The sequence below is a fragment of the Asterias amurensis genome, chromosome 5, assembly GCF_032118995.1.
Source record: "Asterias amurensis chromosome 5, ASM3211899v1".
NCBI lineage: Eukaryota > Metazoa > Echinodermata > Asteroidea > Forcipulatida > Asteriidae > Asterias > Asterias amurensis.
In genome coordinates, this window is record NC_092652.1 from 12,758,311 (window position 1) to 12,784,913 (window position 26,603).

Below are 26,603 nucleotides of genomic sequence, written 5' to 3' on the forward strand. Positions count from 1 at the left end.
ACTGAAGCTTCAACAGCATCATCTAAAGTAGCTCGTGATGAGTCAACACCAACAGATATGGAAACTTTGGCAGCCGAAAACCCAGTTGATGAGACACCAGAGAACATGCACGACCAGGAACATACGGATGAAAGATCCGACGATACATATTCGGAAGGATCGATCGACGAGGATAGTGGAAGACTCGTTGATCCAGATTATCACAGTGAAGACCCAGAAGATCTAGGCGGAGAATTCACTCTCTACACACGCGGGGGAGTCCGTCGACGAAGGAAAAAGCGAACATCATGGGAAAGGAAATCAACAACGAATAACTCTCAACAAACAACAAGTAAAACCAGTGACACTGATCAACCGGGTCCATCAAGCTACCCAACTACCAACAAGCCTAGTAAGAACAACGAAAGCCAACCCAAACAACGAGTTCAACAAAGCCAGAAAGGGAGAGGAAGAGGGAAGCCAAAGTAACTTTTACCTTCATTATGGCTGGTGAGATGAAGACATTAATGTACAACATCATCATTGGTATGTTCATATTGTCTATTGCCTCCATAAATGTTAATGGCTTGAGGAATAACCTAAAACGTAATGTGATCTTTGAATTTTTATGTCGTAACAAGTTTAGCCTAATTTTTCTTCAAGAAACTCACAGTGAAGAAAATGACGAACCCGTTTGGAGTAAAGAGTGGCAAGGAAATATGCATTTTAGTCATGGCAATCGCCAATCCAGGGGGGTTGCTATTCTCACTTCAGAAAAATCTGGTCTCTGCATTGATAATATTTCTAGGGATAAGGAAGGGAGATGGATAAAGGGTCAAACTAAATGGAACAATCTTGACATTCCAGTTGCCTCTGTTTATGCTCCAAACAATTCGTACGATAGGGCTTATTTTTTTGATGACATGTCTGATTGGATAATTAGCGATTCTTCTATTATTGGTGGAGATTTCAATTGTAATATTGATAATGTAAAAATCAAAGATGGCAGTAAAACTATTCTTAAAAATGTCATTCACGAGAAAGATTTATGTGACGTCTGGCGCACTATTCATCCTGATAAAGCAGGATACACACATTACCACAAAGCTAGTAAGCAGTCGACTAGAATTGACTATTTGTTTTTATCGTCCAATCTTCTGAGTAATGTTTTAGACGTGCGTGTTAATCCACATGGTAATTCTGATCACTCTATAGTTTGTATGAAATTACATGATCCCGGTAATGTGCATGGCCAAGGAAGGTGGATATGTAATAATAGTCTTTTAAATGACAATGATTGTAAATATCGTATAGAAACCTTTTTACAATTCTGGACTTCTCAAAAATACAACTACAAGTCTCTGTTGGATTGGTGGGAAAGCGGTAAATTCAGAATAAAAGAAATTCTCCAAGATTACGGCAAAGAAAAAGCGCACCTTCAAAAACAAAAAATTAATGATCTTAAGAAAAAATACAACAGGCTCTTGGAGAATCCAGACTCCAGGGCTGATGCCATTAAAGACATTGAAGCTCAAATAAAAACCTACGAAATTGAAGAATGGTCCAAGGCTAAAATTAGAGTTCGGAATACCATTAAAGAGGAAGGTGAAAAAGCCTCTAAATTCTTTCTGAATCTTGAAAAACAGCAAGTCCAGAATAGTAAAATTGATAGGTTGGTTAATGCCGAAGGGAAATTTATCGATCAACCTCACTCTATGCTTGATCATGCTAATGATTTTTACTCTGACTTGTATAAAGAGGAAGACATCTCTGATGATCATTTAAATGATATTATCTCTAAAATAAGTAGAAAACAAATTCCTCATGATATTCATTGTAATCTTGAAAAAGCAATTACGGCTGATGAAGTCAAGTTAGCGCTATTTCAAATGAACAAAAATAAGTCTCCTGGCTTAGACGGGCTTACGGTTGAGTTTTATCAGACATTTTGGAACACAATCGCTTCTGATGTCTTAAAAGTCTATAATTGCTGTTTCAAGAATGGTATTTTATGTAGATCAATGAACTCTGCGTTAATTAGACTTATTTATAAAAACAGAGGTGAAAGAACTGATTTAAAAAATTGGCGTCCTATCAGCTTGCTCACTGTCGATTATAAGATCCTATCCAAGGTCATCACTAATAGAATGAAGCTTATTATGCCCCTTCTTGTAGGTGAAGAACAAACTTGTGGAGTTGTAGGAAGAAATATTCATGATAATCTTATGGTTCTGCGTGATACCATTGACTATGTAGAATTAGACAATTCGGAGGCTGCTCTCATAAGTATAGATCAAGAGAAGGCGTTTGACAGAATTAGCTGGAAATATTTGTTCACTGTTTTGAAAAAAATGGGAATTCCTTCGAATTTAATTAAATGGATTAAATTATTGTACAGCAATCCCAATTGTAACATTATTGTAAATAATTTTATTGGTTCACCAGTTAAGGTTTCTCGAGGGATTAGGCAAGGGTGTCCTTTATCCCCTCTCCTTTATTCTATCTGTGCGGAAGGGTTAGCGAGTTTGGCTAGAACTGATTGTGATTTAAAAGGCATTGTTACGCCGGGAGGTGAAAGTAGTATTAGATTAATTCAACACGCTGATGACATCACTTTCTTTGTTGGTGACAACAAGGAGTTCGTTACTATTGATAACATACTTAGTACCTATTGTAAGGGAAGCGGGTCTAAACTCAATGTAGACAAGTCCAAAGGCATGTGGCTTGGGAAGTGGACGGGTAGAGTCGACAAACCTTGTAACTTCCAATGGTGTGATAAACTTAAAATCCTTGGGATCATATTTGGGAATGATGTCGTACCAAATGACAACTGGGGTCCGAGAATTACAAAAATCCGTAGTACTTTAGATAAATGGTCTAAACGTAATCTCACCTATCATGGCAAGTCTGTTATTGTAAATATTTTGATTGGGCCATGTATTAATTACCTTGGCAGCGTGTTAACCTGTCCCGAGGAAACCGTGAAAAAGATGAATAATATGATCTGGAATTTCTTATGGGATGGTAAAATCGAAAAAATTAAGAGGGCTACCATCATTGGTCCAAAAGACTCGGGTGGAATGGGTCTTGTTGACATTAACTGCAAATTAATGAGCCTCAAATTAAACTGGCTAGCTCGCTACCCCTTATCTCAAGGGAAATGGAAATATTTTTTTGACTATTGGATTAATAAAGCTAGCGCCAATGATCACTTGGGATGGTATATATTTGCCAATCAGAAAAAAGCTTTGAAAACCACGTCCTTTTATATTGATGTGATCAATGCCTTTGATAAAGCAGGAGGTATTATGGATTGTAAACATTCTAGTGTCTTAGAAACAAGAGAAATGCCTTTGTGGAATAATGTTAGCGTCACCAAGGACAACGTCACTTTTGGTAGTACCTTGCTTAAATCTTTTGGTATTAACAGGATAAAACATATTGTGAAACAGGGTAAACTGATCTCTTTTAAAGAAATTGCTGAAATGTGTGCATTACGTAATATTAATGCCGGTAGAATGCTAGGTCGCCTTAAGCATCATGTGGATTACAACCTAGTTGAAGAAAAAAGAGAAGGTCCAGCTACTCCTTTATGTAATTGGTTAGTCATCAAAGATTATAACGGAGAGGAGTCTGCTCCGATGTATTTAACTAAAGCCAAGACCAACTACGGCAACCTGATTAGGAAAAAAAGTGTCGTTCCTAGAGTTCAACCAATTTGGCAAAATATATTCAGTATTAGTCAAGATCTTGATTGGTCTGCGATATGGATCAGCGATTTTAAGAACTACTTAATGGATCCTGATGATAAACAATTCATGTACAAACTTAGACACAGAATTTTACCTACTAAAGATGTTTTGCTTAAAATTGGTATTGTTAGAGAAGAATCTTGCCCGCTCTGTAATGTAGAAAGAGAAACTCATGAGCATATTTTCATTTACTGTTCTCACACATTGGATGCTTGGATTTTTGTAGAAAGATTGCTTAGCAAATATACAGGTAACAAACATTTTTATTTAAACGACTCTAACAGAATTCTTGGATATGCTCTAAAACCGGTCCAGGCCGTCGTTGTTGCTAAATTGCTTAGGCTGATCTGGAATATTCGATGCAAAAAGGTGTTTAATAGTTATTCAAGACCAGCAGAAATCGACATCATCTCACAGTTAAAGTTATCTTTGAAATATTTTCTTCGAATGGAAAAGAACAGGTTAAAACCAGAATCATTCGAAAATTGCTATACTAGGAACAATGCTTTGTGTTTCACCACTAAGGACGAAGTCAGTTTTAATTACTAATTGCCTGTTTTACCAAGGGCCAAGTTATTTCCTTTGTCCCATATGTATCATGTTTTTCTAATTTTTGTTTTTTGTTGTTGTCAGTATTGTTTTTTTCCCGAACCACGTGATTCCCGAGTCACGCTAAATTGTAGATATTTGTATATATAATAGAGGTATTCATTTAACTATTTAATTATTTTGTTTATTGTTAATATTATTGTTATTTTCTGAGCTTCTGTTACTTATTGTGCCTGTTATATATTAGAAGTATTTACTGGAGTGTCTTTTGATAGTGTGTTTATTTGATGTATGCCTTTGCTGATGAATGTTGAATAAACGGAGTAATATAACTCCACATCAAGAAAAAAAAAATAAAAAATAATAATAATAATAATAATAATAATAATAATAATAATAATAATAATAATAATAATAATAATAATAATAATAATAATAATAATAATAATAATAATAATAATAATAATAATAATAATAATAATAATAATAATAATAATAATAATAATAATAATAATAATAATAATAATAATAATAATAATAATAATAATAATAATAATAATAATAATAATAATAATAATAATAATAATAATAATAATAATAATAATAATAATAATAATAATAATAATAATAATAATAATAATAATAATAATAATAATAATAATAATAATAATAATAATAATAATAATAATAATAATAATAATAATAATAATAATAATAATAATAATAATAATAATAATAATAATAATAATAATAATAATAATAATAATAATAATAATAATAATAATAATAATAATAATAATAATAATAATAATAATAATAATAATAATAATAATAATAATAATAATAATAATAATAATAATAATAATAATAATAATAATAATAATAATAATAATAATAATAATAATAATAATAATAATAATAATAATAATAATAATAATAATAATAATAATAATAATAATAATAATAATAATAATAATAATAATAATAATAATAATAATAATAATAATAATAATAATAATAATAATAATAATAATAATAATAATAATAATAATAATAATAATAATAATAATAATAATAATAATAATAATAATAATAATAATAATAATAATAATAACTGTATAACGCGCCCATTTCCAAAGGATACAAAGCGTATTAACCCAAGGTGAGTGCTGGGACGAAGTTTTGATTTCTGTGACATATGCTGCCAATAGATATATAGATAGAGATAAACGTTTATTCAAAATTATTGTAAATCAAACATGTATTAACAGGTGAAACTTTAAACAAAAGACAACATCTAGGTCCAGGGAGAAGAACAGCTCTTGTTCCCCCAGAATATGAACAGGCAGACCAAAAAACAGACAGACATTAAAAATACACAGGACAAAACTAACAGCCAGGAACACCGGGGAAAACCCCTTCTCTTTTCGATAAGTGCACTGGGTGCTTTTACGTGCGTTACACACCACACGGGACCAACGGTTGTTCGTCCCATCCGAAGGACAAAGCAGTGATTAAGTGTCTTGCAATAAGAGTTTGAAATTCGGCGCTCTTAACTGCTCGGCCACGACACTTCAACTCATAATTATAGGACCACCATTCGATTTCTTTAAATTTTCATGAAGCAGAAAAAACAATTGTGTTAGATTTTGTCCTTGCTAGTTCGTGCTAAGGATACGTCTAGGGCAAGTATAAAGGTCTTTATAAAAGGTTTCATGATGATAATAATAATAAAACCACATATTGTGCGCATTTCACCATGAAAAAATGTTCAAAAGTGCATTACATAAATCTACAACAGCATAAAAATCAGCACCATCGAGAAAAACAGCAAAGAGTTAAACAATAATGTTACACATACAATCAAAATTAGCCAAAAGCTTTTTTTTTTAAGGAAAAGACTTAAGCTTAGCCTTAAAAACCTAAAGAGGCTGTATATTGAATGTCTGAGTGTAAACCATTGTAAAGCGTCGGTGCAGCAGTGGATTTTTGCATTAATTTTTACCTTTTGGGTAATTTAGGAGTAACCTGTTATTTGAACACAGAGAATGGTCCTTAACATGCCACATATCAATGATGTACTTTGTAGCCAGGTCATGGAGGGCCTTGGAATGTCAATAAAACAATTTTGAACTGAACACGATAGTGAATGGGCAGCCAATGAAATGGAGTAAGGGAGTAACGTGGCTCCATCTAGGCGTACCACATACAAGCCTAGCAGCGTCATTATGAGTTTTTTGCAGTCTGGATAATTGTGAGTCCGGTAGACCATAAATTAAACTATTACAGTAATCAAGACGGACGGTTATACAAGCATTAACGCTTCTCTAAACAAATATTTCCTCATTCTTCTGATATTATGAATATGATAAAATGCAGTGGAACACGTCTTAGTAAGTTGCTTGTTCGTTGTGAATTTTGAGTCAAACCAGCAGCCTAAGTTGCATTCTTGTAATGACTGTGTAATGACACAATCACACACTCTTAAATCTGATATCGTTAATTAGTTTGGATAATTGCAACGGAATACCAATAATAATAAATTCAGTTTGGGCGTCGTTTATGATAAGCTTATCTTCCAACATCCACAGACGTAACTCCTTGATGGTATACCTCTTTTATAAATAAAGTTCAGCCATACCATAAGCCACTCCAGCACCAATATCGCCAGACACATCATCAGCCATGTATCGTCAGCTGTTTAAAAAACATTATGCAATAACTTAAATGAATGCTTCAATTATGTTTGGGTCTAAAAAGCTATTTGTTTTTCTGCAGGTATGCGCTACGCTCGGAACAACAGGTGTATGTGCGTTTGATAACCTAGAAGAGATCGGTGAAGTATGTGAGTATCAACGAACAAATCAAATATCTTAATAATTGAGGTAATTGTGTTCAGTTGGATGACGTTAATAAGATGGGAACCAAACTCTGATTTGGCTGGAACTATCCTTCATCATAACTACATCCTAGAGTGGCCGAAAGTGCCGTCGTTACACAATATTGTTGTTTCAACGAGAATCAGCAATTGTGAATAATTTCAATTATTCGTTGAGAATATCAACTGAATATTTTTTTTCTTCCAAATATAGCACTACTTCCATTTGTGTGGGTCATTCCATGCCTGACAATGGGGGTAGATCTACCTCATCGTCCATGTCAGACCAACAAAACTTGTTTACCTCATGTCTTCCGATTTATAAAAAAAATCGACGGAGGAAAAAAATTATTTGATAGAGCAATGCCATCCCTCTAAGAAACAACTAGGCTCTTCAAAATTTGCAACTTTGTGACTATTTTTGTTAGAGTTGGTAGGTTATATAGTTAATTTACACAAGTTTACTTGTTTTAAATTATAAATCCACCAAAAAAGCTCAAAGGCTTTTGAGTATTGATGTTGTCCTTTATTTGTCCCCCATGTCAGCCTGTCAAACCTCATGTCAAGAGAAGTTGGGGATAGGTCATTAGGCAAGAGCTGTTTTAATAAAAGGGCCTGCATACAGTTTCTAACGTTAACCTCCAGCCTCAACTTAAGTTTTAATTTTAACAACTTCATAATAACTGTTTAGTTGTTGTTTTTATTCCACTTTTTTCTAGTTTCAGATAAAGTTGTGTTTTTACTTCGCCATATTTAAGTTCAGTTCTGATATTTTATCAATGATTTAAAAAGCCTAAAAATTTGCATAAACAAAGTTAATATCAACCAGTTGATATTATCTTTGTGTCGACAGGTGAAGAATATGGGATATGGTTACACGTGGACGCTGCATACGCAGGGACTGCGTTCCTATGTCCCGAATACCGTCATCATTTGAAAGGAGTTGAAAAGGCAGACACTTTTGCTTTCAACCCAAGCAAATGGATGATGGTTCATTTTGATTGCACTGCCATGTGGTAAGTAGAAAGTTAAATAAATCAAGGAATTATACACTGGTCAAAATAACGTTAGTATAATGCCCGAACTATTTTCAAACCTAAGTGCAAAGCAGAGTCGTCCACGGTTAACGGACATAATTACACATGTACTTGCCTAAAGGCCCTGTCACACCACGGCGTATCGCCTGAACGTAAGCCAACGTATGCGAAATATCGAAAATACGTTGGTGTACGCTGATATAAGTTTGGGGTCAGTTGGGGATACGTCGTTTACGTTAAGAGCACGCTGGGATACGCTGTTAAAATTTTGGACACGTCGAGCCCGCGATTTTTTTTTTGAGCATGTTCAAAATTTCTCGGCGTACTGAACGTGTGCTTCATACGTTCTGCATAAGTTCCCCGTAAGTTCATGGTACGTTAGACATACGTTGACATACGATAATATACATACGTTGACATACGATGATACACGACGGAATACGTTATAGGACCGTTACTCGTTGGTATACGTTGATGTACGTCGGCTACCGGGAGACGTACAGCCAACGTAGTGATAACGTACATATTGTGTTCTACAGTACAGCTAGCGTATGTGGATACAGCAAGCGAGCATTTGGCGTTTTATGAACTTATGTGGGGGGGTTCAGTAAAGTGGGTCCCTTGAGTAACTCATCCTCATTTCTTTTTTAAAGTTTGCCCCTTTTTTGACGCAAAAAAATTAAAAACCTGACAACTGCAAAATTCTAAACATCCTTTATAATCACCGAAGTAACGGGAAGCAGTCAGGGTCACGGCAAATGTGAAGGGTTCATCAAAAAGGAGTTTTATTCATGTCACACTTTGCGATTTAGACAACATCTCAAGATAATCCTCCTTCATTTTAAGTTTTTTTGTTGAAACATTTCCCACCAAACGGAACAGTTTACTGACGCGCTAATGAACACTCGCATTTTCTCGTGAATTCTGAAAGGGTTCGAGAGCGCTTTTCTGATCACGATTTTGCAAAGAAATTCTGCGCGTCGCACTGACTGCTTTGTATACGTTCAATACGCTATGGATACGTTATCATCTCATTATCACTACGTTGGCTGTACGTTTCCCCGTTAGCAGACGTACACCAACGTATACCAACCTACGAGTAACGTTCCTATAACGTATGTCAGCGTATGTCAACGTATGTCTATCGTACCATGAACTTACGGGGAACTTATGCAGAACGTATGAAGCACACGTTCAGTACGCGTATCACAGCGTGCTCTCAGCGTAAACGAAGTATCCCCAACTTACCCCAAACTTATATCAGCGTACACCAAAGTATTTTCGATATTTTGCATACGTTCGCTTACGTTCAAGCGATACGCCATGGTGTGACAGGGCCTTTAGACGGGCTATAGCAACGCACAGTGGTGCTACTCTCACACTGTAGAGAATAATATGCAAGCGAATGTGCTAACGAAATGAGAATTCGCCGCGAAATTTAAATATTAATCTTCGCAAGAATATTCGCCACAGTTTGAGAGTAGTATTACTTATGTATTCACTCGTCGATAAGGGTAGAATGGTGTTGTAAGAAATAACATTGAGCACGACTTTAAGGTTTGGTTAAAGGATTTGTTTCTGCTTTACTTTATATCCAACCTTCATCAACCTACGTACATTACAATAGTTCATCTTTTTCTCTCATTTGCAGGGTAAAAGATAGAGAAATATTGGAGAAAACATTTTGTGTTAATCCTTTGTATCTTAAACATGAAAAACAAGGGATTGCCATCGATTTCATGGTAAGAGCCGTATCTTTATTCTAACAGAAAAAGAAATATATAGGGCATGTAATGTTTCCCATCACCCAGTGTTAGAACACTTTAGTACACGTTTTCGTTTACAAAAAATATCCGTGACTAGTAGTGTGTTTTGGTGTCTGTATTTAATGACTTACGTTCCATCTGTATTTGGCTTAAGCTCCGTCTGTATGTGGCTTAAACTCCGTCTGTATGTGGCTTTTGATCGTCTGTATGTGGCTAAGGCTCCGTCTGTATGTGGCTTAGGCTCCATCTGCATATATATGTCTTAAGCTCCGTCTGTATTTGGCATATACTCCGTCTGTATGTGGCTTAGGCTCCGTCTGCATGTGGGCTAGGCTACGTTCCATGTGGCTTAGACTCCGTCTGTATATGGCTTAATTAAACTCCGTCTGTATCTGGCTTAAGCTCCGTCTGTATGTGGCTTAAGCTCCGTCTGTATCTGGCTTAAGCTCCGTCTGTATGTGGCTTAAGCTTCGTATGTATGTGGCTTAAGCTCCGTCTGTATGTGGCTTAGGCTCCGTCTGCATGTGGGCTAGGCTACGTTCCATGTGGCTTAGACTCCGTCTGTATATGGCTTAAGCTCCGTCTGTATTTGGCTTAAGCTTCGTGGCTTAAGCTCCATCTGTATGTGGCATAGGCTCCGTCTGCATATGGCTTAAGCTCCGTCTGTATGTGGCATAGGCTCCGTCTGTATGTGGCTTAAGCTACGTCTGTATCTGGCTTAAGCTGCGTCTGTATTTGGCATAGGCTCCGTCTGTATGTGGATTAAGCTCCGTATGTATGTGGTTTAGACTCCGTCTGTATGTGGCTTAAGCTCCGTATGTATCTTGCTTAAGCTCCGTCTGTATGTGGCTTAAGCTTCGTATGTATATGGCTTAAGCTCCGTCTGTGTGTGGCTCCGTATGTATGTGGCTTAGACTCCATCTGTATGTGGCTTAAGCTCCGTCTGTATGTGGCTTAAGCTCCGTCTGTATGCGGCTTAAGCTCCGTCTGCAAATGGCTTAAGCTCCGTCTTTATTTGGCAAAGGCTCCGTCTGTATGTGGATTAAGCTCCGTATGTATGTGGCTTAGACTCCGTCTGTATGTGGCTTAAGCTCCGTCTGTATCTTGCTTAAGCTCCGTCTGTATGTGGCTTAAGCTTCGTATGTATATGGCTTAAGCTCCGTCTGTATGTGGCTCCGTATGTATGTGGCTTAGACTCCGTCTGTATGTGGCTAAAGCTCCGTCTGTATGTGGCTTAAGCTCCGTCTGTATGTGGCTTAAGCTCCGTCTGCAAATGGCTTAAGCTCCGTCTTTGTTTGGCAAAGGCTCCGTCTGTATGTGGATTAAGCTCCAGATGTATGTGGCTTAGACTCTGTCTGTATGTGGCTTAAGCTCCGTCTGTATCTTGATTAAGCTCCGTCTGTATGTGGCTTAAGCTTCGTATGTATATGGCTTAAGCTCCGTCTATATGTGGCTTAAGCTCCGTTTGTATCTGGCTGAGCTCTGTCTGCATATGGCTTAAGCTCCGTATGCATGTGGCTTAAGCTTCGTCTGTATGTGGCATAGGCTCCGTCTGCATATGGCTTAAGCTCCGTATGAATGTGGCTTAGACTCCGTCTGTATGTGGCTTAAGCTCCGTCTGTATCTGGCTAAAGCTCCGTCTGTATGTGGCTTAAGCTTCGTATGTATATGGCTTAAGCTTCGTCTGTATGTGGCTTAAGCTCCGTCTGTATGTGGCTTAGACTCCGTCTGCATGTGGCTTAAGCTCCGTCTGTATCTTGCTTAAGCTCCGTCTGTATGTGGCTTAAGCTTCGTATGTATATGGCTTAAGCTCCGTCTATATGTGGCTTAAGCTCCGTCTGTATCTGGCTGAGCTCCGTCTGCATATGGCTTAAGCTCCGTATGTATGTGGCTTAAGCTTCGTCTGTATGTGGCATAGGCTCTGTCTGCATATGGCTTAAGCTCCGTATGAATGTAGCTTAAACTCCGTCTGTATGTGGCTTAAGCTCCGTCTGTATCTGGCTTAAGATCCGTCTGTATGTGGCTTAAGCTTCGTATGTATATGGCTTAAGCTTCGTCTGTATGTGGCTTAAGCTCCGTCTGTATGTGGCTTAGACTCCGTCTGTATGTGGCTTAAGCTCCGTCTGTATGTGGCTTAAGCTCCGTCTGTATGTGGCTTAAGCTCCGTCTGTATCTGGCTTAAGGTCCGTCTGTATGTGGCTTAAGCTCCGTATGAATGTGGCTTAAGCTCCGTCTGTATGTGGCTTAGGCTCCGTCTGCATGTGGGCTAGGCTACGTTCCATGTGGCTTAGACTCCGTCTGTATATGGCTTAATTAAACTCCGTCTGTATCTGGCTTAAGCTCCGTATGAATGTGGCTTAGACTCCGTCTGTATGTGGCTTAAGCTCCTTCTGTATCTGGCTTAAGCTTCGTCTGTATGTGGCTTAAGCTCCGTCTGTACGTGGCTTAGACTCCGTCTGTATGTGGCTTAAGCTCCGTCTGTATGTGGCTTAAGCTCCGTCTGTATGTGGCTTAAGCTCCGTCTGTATGTGGCTTAAGCTCTGTATGAATGTGGCTTAAGCTCCGTCTGTATGTGGCTTAAGCTCCATCTGCATATGGCTTAAGCTCCGTATGAATGTGGCTTAGACTCCGTCTGTATGTGGCTTAAGCTTCGTCTGTATGTGGCTTAAGCTCCATCTGCATATGGCTTAAGCTCCGTATGAATGTAGCTTAGACTCCGTCTGTATGTGGCCTAAGCTTCGTCTGTATGTGGCTTACGCTACGTCTGTATGTGGAATAAGCTCCGTCTGTATGTGGCTTAAGCTCTGTCTGCCTGTTCCAAGCCCGACGCAGGCTTTTGTTCGTTTCAGCTGCAGCTGAAACCAATTCGAAAAGTACCGAAAAAACGGTGTCCAAGATGGCTTTAACAGTGAATGGCTTATGCGATCAATAGTGCACAGCACATTTTGGGACACTTGCGGATCCAGACCACCGCCCCGCCCCTCCCCCAAGCACTTGGGAACCTTGTCCTACATTTGCCCTGACATCTCGTTAATAGTGAAAAAAACTTACTTGCGATGTCGCAAATTTGATTGCAAGATTATATGTTCCATCTCAATGTATTTGTGCAAATGGTGGCGGCGTTACAAATATGGCACAAACTATAGGTTCTGCGTAATGTGCATGTTTAACTGTATCGCGCTTTTTTAAAAGAAACTATGAAGGCCAGAGGGTAGTCTAATTCTTTAATATCGCAAATAATTTGCAAAAACAATTTGGACAATAATTTGCAAAAGTATTATGCAACGATATTGCAACGTGCGGTGTCCATGCTATGGCAGTGATTTATTTTGCTGCGATTTTTAGGCAATAATAAACGCAGTGACTATTTTGAGGGAATTTTGCATTTTCCGTGAGTCGATTTATCTTGCCGGGCTGTTGCAAATCGTTTTTGTTTTCAATCTTCCTCTACAGAATTGGCAGATACCTTTGAGTCGTCGCTTCCGTTCCATAAAGTTATGGTTTGTCATTAGGTCATTCGGTATCAAAGGACTTCAAGAGCACGTACGAAAGGTATTAACATCTTCTTTCAATTATCCGGTAACCCAGTCATCTCGTGTACCGGTAAAGGTTTTCTAGCTCAATTTCGTCGGCTTTAAAGTCGCATTGATTTATAATGAATGCAGTAAAACTGCTGAATTGTTTTCCAAAATCGACCGAGACAACCTGTTCATGTACAGATCCCTTCCATGCGGCCTCTTTCAGAACAGGCAAATCGCGACGTATCGTGGCCGAGCGGTCAAGTACCACGAACTCCAGAGTTTGCGTTTCTAAGCAGTAGAGTGTGTAGGCCACTTGTCTCGTAGTGGTGTGCCTCAAATAAATACAACTTATCGGTAAAGAGAAGAGGTTTGCCCTGGACTTTCTGGCAGTGGCTGCTAAATTCGCTAAGCGGCACCTTGTAAATCTTAATGTGCTTCATATATTGGGTCTCATAATTAAAATACCTTTATACAAAAACATTTTCGCTCTGAGACGTCCGTAGATGAAGTATTTCTGGTGTACTTGAAGAAGATCAGAAACATGCAGATGTATGTTCGCCAGTTACATCAAGTAATCGGTTAACATGTAATAGACTTATAAGTTAACTGACTAAGCAGTGCCCTTGTTACACACACTATGGCGTCGCAATTTCAGTGTTTTCCAACTTTGTCAAGGTTTTTTTTCAATTAATTTCCATGCGAGTGTAAAATACTATAGTTTAACACTAGTTGATTCTTCAAGCGCTTTATCAAAACCCTAGGGCGGATCAAAGCGCTCATTGCAAGGTGTGGAGCGTGGAGCGTCATTTTGAAGTATGAGGTTTATTCCTTTTGATATAATGGTTTTAAAAGCTGCTGTGGTGCAATGTGCAGCCAACTTAAGCCCTTCTCTTTTCGATAAGAGCACTGAGTACTTGTATGTGTATCATACACCACACGGGACCTATTCGGCTTTAAACGGCTTTACGTCTCGTCAGAAGAACGTCAGAAGAACGCAGCAATAATAGTATTATATGGGGGCCAATGTACTCCCGTGGAAGTTTCATGTTAATTTATGGCAACCATAACAAATGCATTCTCAACAGTCCCTAGAACAAAACAATTGATGTTGCCATTTTTTCTATTGACCTTTAGTGACCTTGACCTGAGGTCAAAGGTCATGCATCATTTTCACCTTAAAATCTCCTATTTGGACAGGTTTCGAAGAGTTTCAAGGCAATTCAATGAATATATTTTTTTTCCATTAAATCACCACGCGCCGTGTAAATCATGCATTAAATTCCCCGTTAATTGTGAGCATCCTCGTGATAATACATATAAAATATAACAGTATTTACAGGTTTTGCAGAAGAAAAAAAGGGCAAAGTTTCCTTTTGGGGTGTTTTTAATGATCTTTATTAAAAAGTAACAGAAGTATAAACATTTGAACTCTCCTTTAAAATTATCAACTATTTTTTTTCACGAGACATGTTTTGCTGGAACATCACAGTGTTGTTTTTCACATAAAAGTTTAGTATTTTGAGGTTTGGTTACTAAAAACAGCAAATGTTAATGTTTCTGATAGTGTCGAAGACCTATCAAAAATAAAGGATCCACCTCGTCCTCGTTAAGTCACAACATATATCCAAGACTCATTTTGTTGCAAACCTCCGTGTCTGCCCCGCACTTGCCCAGTTCTGGGTTGTTGAGGTCAGTGACCTGCGTGGGCAATGGGACTGGCATTTGTTCATCTAACATCCACATTTGTTCATAAGTGTCACATAGTTGGAGTAGGGTTTGGGATTAGCACCTCCCATCTCCCTCCACCATCCATCCGGACTAATTTGCTGGTGATAGATGTGGCTCAGGGACATCGTCCTGGTACCGCACTATGGACTGGTAATGGGCTCGTGCGATTACTTCTTTCAAAGCTCCGTAGATGGTAACTTTTGTGATACTTATGGATTCTTTCATAAAAGCCCAATCTAAGATCTGCAACATTTCTTATGGAAGTATACCAGGCTCCTAAAGTTGCCAAACAAATACCTCAATGACTCCTTCAGTTGCAGCTGTCAGCTTTCTTGAGGCTCCCAGTGCAGCAAATGCAGATACTACCTCAGCAGCACTTGAGAGACGTGCTTCTCTTTCGACGATACCAACAACTCTGCAAGAAAACCTTGTTTGTCACTTGCAATGGGACTATGAAACAGGAAATTCCATTGAAACAAAATCATAGCCAGGCTGGAGCCGTACCAGGTGTCATGCTTTCAGGTGGAGCTGATCAGATGGGCAGGTCTGCGAGGAAGGTCAATAAGTGTTTGCAGTCAGTGTCTAGTTTAGTAGATGTAGCCTACAGTTCTGTGGCTTCTCTTCAAACAGCATCTATGCTGTGCAGGATCATTTTAGTATCGGCCTCGTCTTGTGAACTACGAAGGTGCTGCACATCTAAATGGTTAAAAAAAATCCTTTCTTGAGTTAACAATGAAGGTCTCAGACCACTTCTCAAAATGGTGAAGGGCTTTCTGAGCAAGGTAAACATTCAGCTCGTCCTTGGTGCTGGTACTAGGCAGAACTTTTGTTTACAGGTGCCATGCAGTTGATCCGCTGTGTCGCTTTAAAACTGCCAACAGTGTTTGCCACTCATGGACAGGTGCTGCTACCAAAGGAGCAGTTAAAGGTTTTTCTGAGGCTAGGAGTGAGTTGAATGGCTGACTTGCTGATTGTGCATTGTGGGTTTCAGACACCAGTTGGTGCTCTAAGTCTTTCGGGGGTGTCCGTAGATTGTATGTCATCTGCTGTATGACTGGAGCCCTGGACAGCTGAATCATCACTGTCAGTGTGCTGGGCGGTTCATCAAAGTGCAGTTGGGCACCGGACTCTGTGTGGCTGCTTTTACGCACCATAGTGCACCCAAATCATTTTGATGACATCAAGTACATGGACATCGAACCCCTAAAAAGGACAGAAGTCCCTTCTATAGGGGTTAGATGTTCATGGACTGGATGTCATCAAGATGATTTGGGCGCACTGGTGCGTGAAAGCAGCAACACAGAGTCATGTGCATGAGGCAGTCTCAGAACACCCTTTGCCGATCCGGTCTTAAACCCAGCAACCTTTGGCAACCTTGGTGTTTGATGCTGAACAGGCAACAAGACGTGCGAAGTAGTTAGGCCTTTCAGTCTGTTGTCGTCGCTGATAAACTGCAGTGGCAGTGGCATGGAGTGTACGTTTCCATTCTGGTGTATCTTCATTCTAGTCACTATTGTCCACCGCAAAGAAGATGAATTTACCAATATGCATGGTAAAAGGTAAGTTTGTTCCCTGTATTCTGTTGGCCTCTATAACCAAGCTTGCCAACTGTGTTTCTAGCCTCAGGATCCATCAGTATTCCATGCGGGAGTTCTAGAAGCTTCTTTCTCTGTCAGCAAATCAAGAAAGAGCAATAGACGGCGTATATAAGCATGCTACGGATGACCCTTGATGTGCACTGGGAGGACCATGATTATTATGCCCAACTCCCAGATCTACGCTGCCCTATACCAAGAGTATCTGTCAAGATCAGGGAACGAAGGATGAGGCTTGCTAGCCACTGTGTCCGCCATCCAGAGCTAGCTGTGAGCCCTTAGTACTTTTGGAACCCATTGATGGAAACAGGAGCCAAGCAGGAGGAGACTAACATTCGTAGATCAGCTGAAGAAGGACGCAACACAAGAAGAAACGCTGGTGCTGGATCGGGTTACATACCAGTCACTAAATGGTTGGTCATATCTGCATTTATTTAAAAGGTCCTCAAAATCAACGTAATGTAACATGTTGCCACGGTTCCTTCGCAAAACCATTAGGACATTAATACTTTATGTTGATTATCATGAAGAGACTCACAATTAACTATAAATATGCTTAATTGCCTTGAAACTCTTTGAACCTGTCAAAAAAAAAAAGATTTTTAGGTGAAACCTCAGGTCAATGTCACTAAAGGTCAATAAAAAAAATGCAACATCATTTTGATTGTTCTAGGGACTCTTAAGAATGCATTTTTAATGGTTGCCATAAATTAACATGAAATTTCCACGAAGCCCGAAATCTGTACATTGGGCCCCCTACTATAAGTTGATTGATAAATTTGCTGGTTAGAAGTCCAACACGCCGTAGTCTAAGCTATGTGTTTGATTTCAAACCAAAATGTAACTTTCAGTTTTCCTTGTCGTTGTTGTTTACAGGGTGTTCGTCTGGCAAAATACTTCGAAACGCTTTTGCGATCAGAAGCAATGTTTGAGATTCCTGTGGATTGCAATTTGAGTCTAGTTGTATTCCGACTCAAGGTAAGGTATAACGGTCTAGCATGCGAATTCCAATAGTTTGCGACTTGTGTAATCGTTTATCTTAAAGGCAGTGGACACTATTGGTAATTGTCAAAGACTATAGCCTTCACATTTGGTGTATCTCAACATATCATAAAATAACAAACCTGTGAAAATTTGAGCTCAATCGGCCATCGAACTTGCGAGATAATAAGAAAAAAACACCCTTGTCACACGAAGTTGTGTGCGTTTAGATGGTTGATTTCGAGACCTCAAGTTCTAAACCTGAGTCTCGAAATCAAATTCGTGGAAAATTTCTTCTTTCTCGAAAACTATGGCACTTCAGAGGGAGCCGTTTCTCACAATGTTTTATACCATCAACCTCTCCCATTACTTGTCACCAAGAAAGGTTTTATGCTAATAAATATTTTGAGTAATTACCAATAGTGTCCACTGCCTTTAAGTAAATCCCTTCCCCTGAAAATGTCACGAGTTTGTGATGCCAATTAACTTGTATCTTACAATGAATTACAGGGGAAGAATTTCCTAACGGAGGAGTTGTTACGTCGACTCAATGGAAGCGGTAAACTTTACGTTGTACCAGCGGCTATAAACAACCTTTACGTGATCAGGTTCACTGTAACATCTCTGAGTACTACAATGGATGATATACTGAACGACTGGCGACTCATCTGCACCACAGGGAAAGCAGTTCTGCGGAGTGTAAGTCCACTGAGGCGTCGTCTTGCATCATGGCCTGAAGCAGCAGTATTTGAAGCAAGGCCAGATGTGTACATGGCTTTGTATTCGGAATCCAAGATGGCGGCATTGTCAATACCAGAAGGTGATGGCTACTCAAGTGATACTGACGGAGTGGATCCAAAGAAGAGTCCAAGCCGCTTCCCTCGTAAACCATTTATCAAGGCCGACAAATTATCCCCTGAATCCAGTTACAAATCACAAGAAAGTATCAATGGTTCAGAATTGAGCGGTCTGATGACCAACGGTCATTCTTCCAATCTTGACGATATTGAAAGCGATGACGAAGTGTTTGGTCACATCACCAAAGATCCACCACAGGATTGCTCTTTACTGCAGATAAATGGTTTATCAGCTGGCTTCTCAAAACGTGCCGTCATCAAGCCGCATAAATCCCAAGGCAATGGAACCAGTGGCATTGACATCGGTCGTCAGGAGAAGCCAGCTGATTTGTCAGTTGCCAGTAGAGGGCGTTTTGGTGCTCTTAGTGTCACTAAAGAAAGTACGTACACTGGGGTTGTGAATACTTGTCATTGTTCAGCCAAACCAGACCATAATGAGTCTGCTGATAAGTAGACCATACAGTAGCAAAACCACCGCAGTTGGCAAACATGTGTCTATAAAAAGGCCGTTTGCCAAACTTTACACGTTCTGTTTCTACTGAAACCTATATGCATGACCTTTTAAGCAACATTTCGGTATTTTCGGAACTCGTTTCTCGTCTGATAATAGTTATAGAAATTAACAATAAAAATAACATTAATAATGGTGCAGGTTGATACAAAGTTGGTAATTGTTTGGATTGATATGGACATTATGTTTCAAAGCTATTTTAAAGCGAATTTGTTAATGACGAAAATGCTATTCTTTTTATATTAAATGTTGATATTTGTACACTTGTGAAGTTTTCGTTAATATCAACTAAAAAATCAGGCCCCAACCTCAAGGTTTTGAAAAAATAAAAACACTTTGACGTCATGTGTGGGTGTTTGCTTTGTTATACCTCAACGCTACAACAAAGCGGCTTCACAAATTGGGGCTCCCACATAATATGACCTAATAAACCTGATGACGTAACGGAGCTTTTCGCGAGTCTTTTAGAAAAGCAATTGATAAGGGTATTACTTTTTTACACAATATAAAGTTACATTTACTCATAAACGTCTCAATTTTGTTATTGATTGATGACATTTTAAACTTGCCATTTTCGTTCGAGTATATATTTTACAGCTCATTACGCCACTATTAATATAGTGAAACAAATTGTTTTCAAAACATTAAAAAAAACTAAGTTGTTATGGCTCGTTGGTATAGGATATACAGTACACAGTAGTTATCGTCATATATAGTTGGAACGAATCTTCACACAAACAGATGCAATACTATTTCTTTTGTGCAATTGGGATCAATGAGATTGTAACAAACTTTTTTGTTTTATGACATTAAAACAACTTGAAAAGGAACGGCTTTTCGTTAAATTTTGTAAACAGTGTAGGGCCTACAAACTTTATATTTACATTATTATTTAAGTCTTGAGGTTGATACGGAATCAACAGTTTGAAACTTCGGCGATACACTTTCAGCAATTCACTTAGAATTGCACATTCTCTAAAGGCACGGTGAGTTTGGTAATTAATACTTCAACGTATATTGTTTAGGAAGTAGCATCATGTTTTCTGCATACATTATTCTTTAATAAACTTATTTTTCAACTGTTATAATTTAAATCACTTGATGTGAACAGTGAGGCACTTAATACGTATTCTTATGAGGAAATGGCATTGAAGAAACTGAGTAACTGATTGTTGGACTGTACAGAAAGTGTTCATATGAAAGGGATACGTAGCTTAAACCAGAATGAAGAACCCTTATTAAGTAAATCAATAATACTTCATGTGTGTGTGATGTCTGCAATGTATGTGGTTATATTTAAAATGTCAAAGTTTTCGGTAAGATATGTCTTGAAATATCTTATCTTTAGTCGCATGTAAGTTTATGATAAGTAAAACTTGTTTAATATAATATGTATTTATTTTTGGGCAGGATAAAAACTGATATCTAGACAGGATCTTAAATAAGGGATTCAATGTGTGGTGAAGAGGTTTTCAGTGGTTTAAACCCAACGAGGCCTGGTTCTTGATAATTTTACCGAGACGAAGTCGAGGTAAATTATCAAGAACCAGGCCTCGGCGGGTTTAAACCACTAGTTGAAACCGATTCAACACACTTTGATTCCCATTCACAAATACCTTTTCGGTCAAAAAACATCAACACTTTTGGTCAAAAAGTAAAATAAATGCAAACAATATAAATTGTTCAATGATTTCTTTCAACACAACACCCCTCCAGCTATGAAATAGTAAGGCCCTCGGGTGAACAATTCCTTATAAGGGAATGCTGTGCGCGTCGCGCGTATCGCGTGATGTGGCACAACTGTTTCAGCCGTTGCTCTCGACCAATAGGAATGAAGAAACTGTCTTATAAGCATATGTGCAAGCTCGCGTGTTTTGCCCATGTTTCAACACTTTTTACTGGTCATAAACAAAGGTTTAGACACACCCACGTGACGCGCTCTTCACCAATAAGAATAGCGAAACTGTCTGAGGTATTTATGAATGTATATTAAACAAGAAGGTCACATTCTATACTATTATTCGTCTCTCACTATATCTATTTGAATTCGGTTATAACTGTTTTAGACTGATGCGCACATAATCTTTCGCTTGTCTGGATGTTGTTAGATTGATATTATAAAGGCAATGTTCAACAACCGAATCCAGAATTTGTTAACCAGTATTTCAAATTGTTAGATGCAGGCCCCAATTGTTTTTCAACTGCTTCGGAAAAGGCATGTTGGTAGCAGTTCTTAAAGCATGTATTTTTGTAGGGATAATTGTCTAACATAATATAATTTATGATTACTGTGTAACCTCCTGATATTATGTTTTCCGAATACTTGTCAATTGAATTAAATCAAAGATACGACAAACGATTCCAGACATGTCCCTGTGTAGTATTGACTGGTCATCGGGATACTGCCCAAGAATAACCAGAAACAAATTGTCTGAGCGACCGATCCGACTACACACCGCTGTTTGAAGTGGGTATTTAGGGGGTAGATAGAATGGGGCGCCGTTTGTCAATCAATTGCTTAGCATTTTTTCGAAATGTATTCACCATGGTTTATAATGGAGCGCCGTTTGTCAACTGTTTAGCACTTTTCGACATGTTTTCAATATGGTTTATGCATGATTAGATGTCAACTCATGGAAAGTGTTGCCAACCCTTTGCATGGTTTTGAGGCATATACTAATAAAGTATTTATTTGTGTTTGGGTTTATGGTTCCAAATCATTAACACACAATAAAGATTTCCAAATTATTGTTTATCAACCATACCAACTGACGCATCTTAAAAATCATAATTTGTAAATCGTGGTTTATAAACCATGAAAAATTAGACATCTTAAAAACATGGTTTATAAACCATGAAAATTGAAGCAGCAAACCATGAACATTAAGGCATTTAAAAAACATGGTTTATAACGAATGAAAATTGAGCCGTTCTACAAACATGGTCAACAAACTAGAACTATAAAAGCATCAACATCGTGGGTCTACAAAGCATGGTTTATAAACCATAAAATTGAAGCGTGAAAGTCATGATTTAGTAATCAGTTTTTGGTTATAAAGCATGAACATTAAGGCATCTTAAAAACATGGTTTATACACCACCACAACAATAATTGAATTGGTTTCAAGACTTGATTTCAAGTCTGAGATCGCTGTTATTCCCCTGCATCAGCCAGGGGGAAAAACAGATTAGCTATCACGCGCCCCATAACTAAGCTAATAGGGAGCTTTCGATTTCGGGACGGTAGGCACACAGGACGGTTATTTTCTAAGCGTATTTTTTTTTCCCCATGGAAGACGAGGCCACTTAGCATCAAGTGGCGTTTTAACCTACTTTCTCATGTGGTGCCATACCAACCAAGCATGCACTGGGATCAAACGGAAGCTTTATAATTTGGAAACATTGGGTAGGGCTATAGGTTGGAAGGAGCCTGAAAGGTGTCTATTAATAACATTTTGGGGTTGGGGGCGGGGGCTTACACAAATAAAGTAAGCATGTGAAATCTAGCCCAACCTCCTTACATTCTGGTCAGTGTATTGTGAGTGGTGTGTTGTCTGGTTTTGAGACAGGCCACCTGTTGCTTGGTGAAGGAGGTCGCCGTGGGACCACTTTAGGTTGAAAGTGGGTGTCGACCTCGGACTTACAATAAATCTCCATACAGAAATTGCACTATTGATGCAAAACGTATCTTGCTGTTTTAAAACTATGGACACTATTTTTATAGAACAAATTATTTACAAGAAGAGAGTGTATACATTCTGATTCTTTTTGCCAGTAAACTCAAATGAGTACATGAATACCGTTTTAGAATACGGTCTTTTCATGGAGGTATAGTGTTGCAGTTTCAGAGTTTACCCCATCAAGGAAGTTTGTGAAACTTATACACGTACGTCAAAGGCTGTTTTGAAGCTGTAAAAAAAACCTTTGCATTTGGTCAAAGTTGTGGAGCAAAACGACATTAAGTTTCCTTTTGAATAAGTCCATTCACAAAATTGATTAGAGCAGTGTGTCGGTCAGGTCTCAGAATGTACATTTTGCCAAATCCATTTTGTAGCCTACTTTAGCAATCGGCCCGTCGGGTTGGTTACTGGAGATAATATTTACAAAAGAGCCCTCCGATTCGGCTGAATGGGGTACATTTTTAGGAGTTTGTCTATTGCAAAATTGACCCAAACTGGACGTAACAAACCCTAAAAATAACTTGACATGCTTTCTGAAAGTGAAATAAGTTAGAGAAAATTAAGGAGTGAGGACGAATTTACCATTTTTATTTAGTTTGTACGATATAGGGTTCCAGAGATATAGGATGTATGGAGGTTTGTTCCAAGAGCAGCATGAATATGAACGGTCAGAAATTGTGTCGTTAAAATTTCGCGAGATGCAATAAGCCCAAAGTGACAATAAACAATACACTTATTGACGTTCACGTTCACATTTAGTGCTCCCGTAACGCAGCCTATTATGACCAGAAAGTTTACAGGACAAATTCAGATGAGAATAAACTAAAAAGAGGCCTACGCTCTTACCGCCCCCCCCCCCCCCCCCCAAAAAAAAAAAACGAAAAAAAAAAAAAAACAGCAGTGGTAAAAAAAACAGTAGATAGATTAGATTTTTGGCACACAGCATGTTCCGAAAACTCGCTTTATTTAGTGCTGTAACAACGCTATGTATCGTGGGACGTGACGCTCCATAAATCGCGATGAATGAAGTAAAGGGCCCAAGATAGACTGGGTCAATTTTCGAAAAAAAAATCAACCCTGAAGGATATTAAGGGGTACTGAGTTCGAATTTGCTGTATGCCAAGCTCAAAAATGTCCCATAATGCCTTAAAATCTCAAATCCAATATGGCCGCCACAGTGCGCGCAAGCTTTATGCGTGAACGGCGGGTATTGTAAACAGACAGCACCCACGCACTGCTGCACTGCCTTGTAACACCGCTTTCACAGTTCGACTCGGCCGCGGCTCGGCAGTTCGTCGATCTACATGTGGTGCGATGCGGCAGAAAAACAACAGTGAGTACCGAGCAGAAAATGTCATTTTTTGACGATGTGTTTTAATTTCACTCAACAAAAAGAAAATGCAAGCATTATGAATGTATATTGAGTGTGTGTGGAAAGTTTTGGTAGTGTAGTACAAAAGAAACTTTAGTTATTGCTGGCTAACGGTCGTAAAACTTTCACCTATCAACGCTGATTTGAAAAACGTATAGCGTTAAGGAGGCCCAAAATACTAGACCCCTATAAGGCTCACGGGGGAGCCTTATAGTTTCTAGAAGTATGCATAAGGTACGTCATCTAACCCAAAACAAGGTGGGCGCAGCCACTGCAAGTAGTGGCGGACGTGCGCAGTAGCTTCATTTTGGGTTAGAATGATGACGCAATGCATAAATATTAAGAGAGGCGTATAACACCCACACCCACATTACATTTCGAAATATTTGTGTAAAGGATTTTCATCATCTAGCGGGGTGCCGCGCCAGGCGCGGCATCCCGCTAGTCCATATTATACTGATGATGTTGTATAAAAAGTATGGAATTTTGATTAGGATCTTGAAAAAAGCTATCGAAGTTAACCGAACTTGGTGAAATAGCACTGCTAAGTGAATTGCCTCTTTGTAAAATAAGGAGATTTCGGAACGAGGCTTTTTATGAAGCACGCTGTTCACAACTTCCCTGAATCCTTTAGTCTTTTGTCTTAACAAATTGTACAGCATAGTAACTCTGTTTAGATTTACGCATCAAATTGAATACGTTTTTTTAAACGTACATAGTTAGATCAACACTCGTAAGGGGCGAAATATATCTTCGATAAAGCATGTTTTTAAGATAATTAGATTTACATAAGCTTTAATCCAGGAAGATTTAGACATTGGCTTGCGAGAATTGGACTTATGGCTCTTCATGGGAAAACAAAATTCATGGAGAGTATCAAAACTACTAATAAAAATCATTGAAGGTGGTATTTGCATCAGGTGAATTAAGGACTACAGACAAGTCCCTGGAACTCATTTGTGCTCAAGATTTGATTTTTTTTTATTTTTTTTTTAAGAATAATCACCGGTGTGAATCAGTCAGGAAGTTGGTCGTTTAAACTCAAAAGGGAATGATGTCAATATAGGAAAATGGTCTGAAAACAAACCAGTCACTAAAATGCCAGATTTTGGAAGGGGGAGAATATTAGTAAAGAATATTATCACTCTAATAGTGGCAGAGTTGTGTGTTGCCCGTGTGGGTTTGTTCACTCTAATAGTGGCAGAGTTGTGTGTTGCCCGTATGGGTTTGTTCACTCTAATAGTGGCAGAGTTGTGTTGCCCGTGTGGGTTTGTTCACTCTAATAGTGGCAGAGTTGTGTGTTGCCCGTGTGGGTTTGTTCACTCTAATAGTGGCAGAGTTGTGTGTTGCCCGTGTGGGTTTGTTCACTCTAATAGTGGCAGAGTTGTGTGTTGCCCGTGTGGGTTTGTTCACTCTAATAGTGGCAGAGTTGTGTGTTGCCCGTGTGGGTTTGTTCACTCTAATAGTGGCAGAGTTGTGTGTTGCCCGTGTGGGTTTGTTCACTCTAATAGTGGCAGAGTTGTGTGTTGCCCGTGTGGGTTTGTTCACTCTAATAGTGACAGAGTTGTGTGTTGCCCTAGCCTTGCTCAAGGCAGTCGCATTATTCGCTCCGAAAAGACGCCGCTGTAAACCCACCCGTATACCCTGTTCGTGGTGCGTGCGATCACACCGCATGACCCACCCGTATACACACTGTCAGATCGTACGAATACTGTTCACACAAGTCATCGCACTCGTACCACTAACCGCATGCGGAGGCCGTCAGGCCGACAGCCTTGTCGGGTCTGTATCTTCCGGGTTTAATGTGTTGTATTGAAAAAAATCCACTAGTGGAAAAAATTGGGGGGGGGCTCTCGCTCGGATATGCTAGTATGCAGCTCATGAATATGTATATCGTTCGTCAGACCTATCAGACAACACAGGATATGAGGCAAATGAATTATTCATTTTGACGTCCAATCACGCACGCCTATCATGCTCGCTGAGCGTCCGTGGTGGTGGTGTGTGATGATGTAGACATGTCTCATCTTTCGCGGGCATTATGGTAATGAGCTGACCGTTGGAACTCTTCGCTTATTATAGTAATGAGGTCAGTGGCTTCAACACAGACCTTACAAGGCTGTCGGCCTGACGGCCTTCGCATGCGGATAGTGTACGGGGGCACCGTGTCGTGCGATGTTACGCAGAGTGAATACGGGTGGTTTTATACAACGGCGGTCTTTTTTCGAAGTGAATAATTCGACTGCCTTGAGCAAGGCTAGTGTTGCCCGTTTGGGTTTGTTGGTGAGAGGTATGCACGATGAGGAGAATATAATGTCTAAGAATTCCTGAGTCTGGCTACAGTAATCATTATCCAAAAGATTACATTAAAGTCACCAGCAACTAAACATCGTTTAT

General features: G+C 38.8%; 1 protein-coding gene across 2 annotated transcripts in view; it reads left to right on the forward strand.

Moving 5' to 3' along the window:
* LOC139937646 (aromatic-L-amino-acid decarboxylase-like) overlaps positions 1-21,499 on the forward strand; it is a 64,141-nt gene extending 42,642 nt beyond the window's left edge. For both annotated transcript variants that reach the window (XM_071932888.1, XM_071932889.1), the window contains exons 8-13: positions 7,059-7,125; positions 8,012-8,174; positions 9,847-9,937; positions 13,415-13,513; positions 17,682-17,783; positions 18,297-21,499. In XM_071932888.1, coding sequence (XP_071788989.1) covers positions 7,059-7,125; positions 8,012-8,174; positions 9,847-9,937; positions 13,415-13,513; positions 17,682-17,783; positions 18,297-19,097 — 1,323 coding nt within the window. In that variant the 3' untranslated portion in view covers positions 19,098-21,499. The remainder of the gene's footprint in view (positions 1-7,058; positions 7,126-8,011; positions 8,175-9,846; positions 9,938-13,414; positions 13,514-17,681; positions 17,784-18,296) is intronic.
* The last annotated feature ends 5,104 nt before the right edge of the window (positions 21,500-26,603 follow it).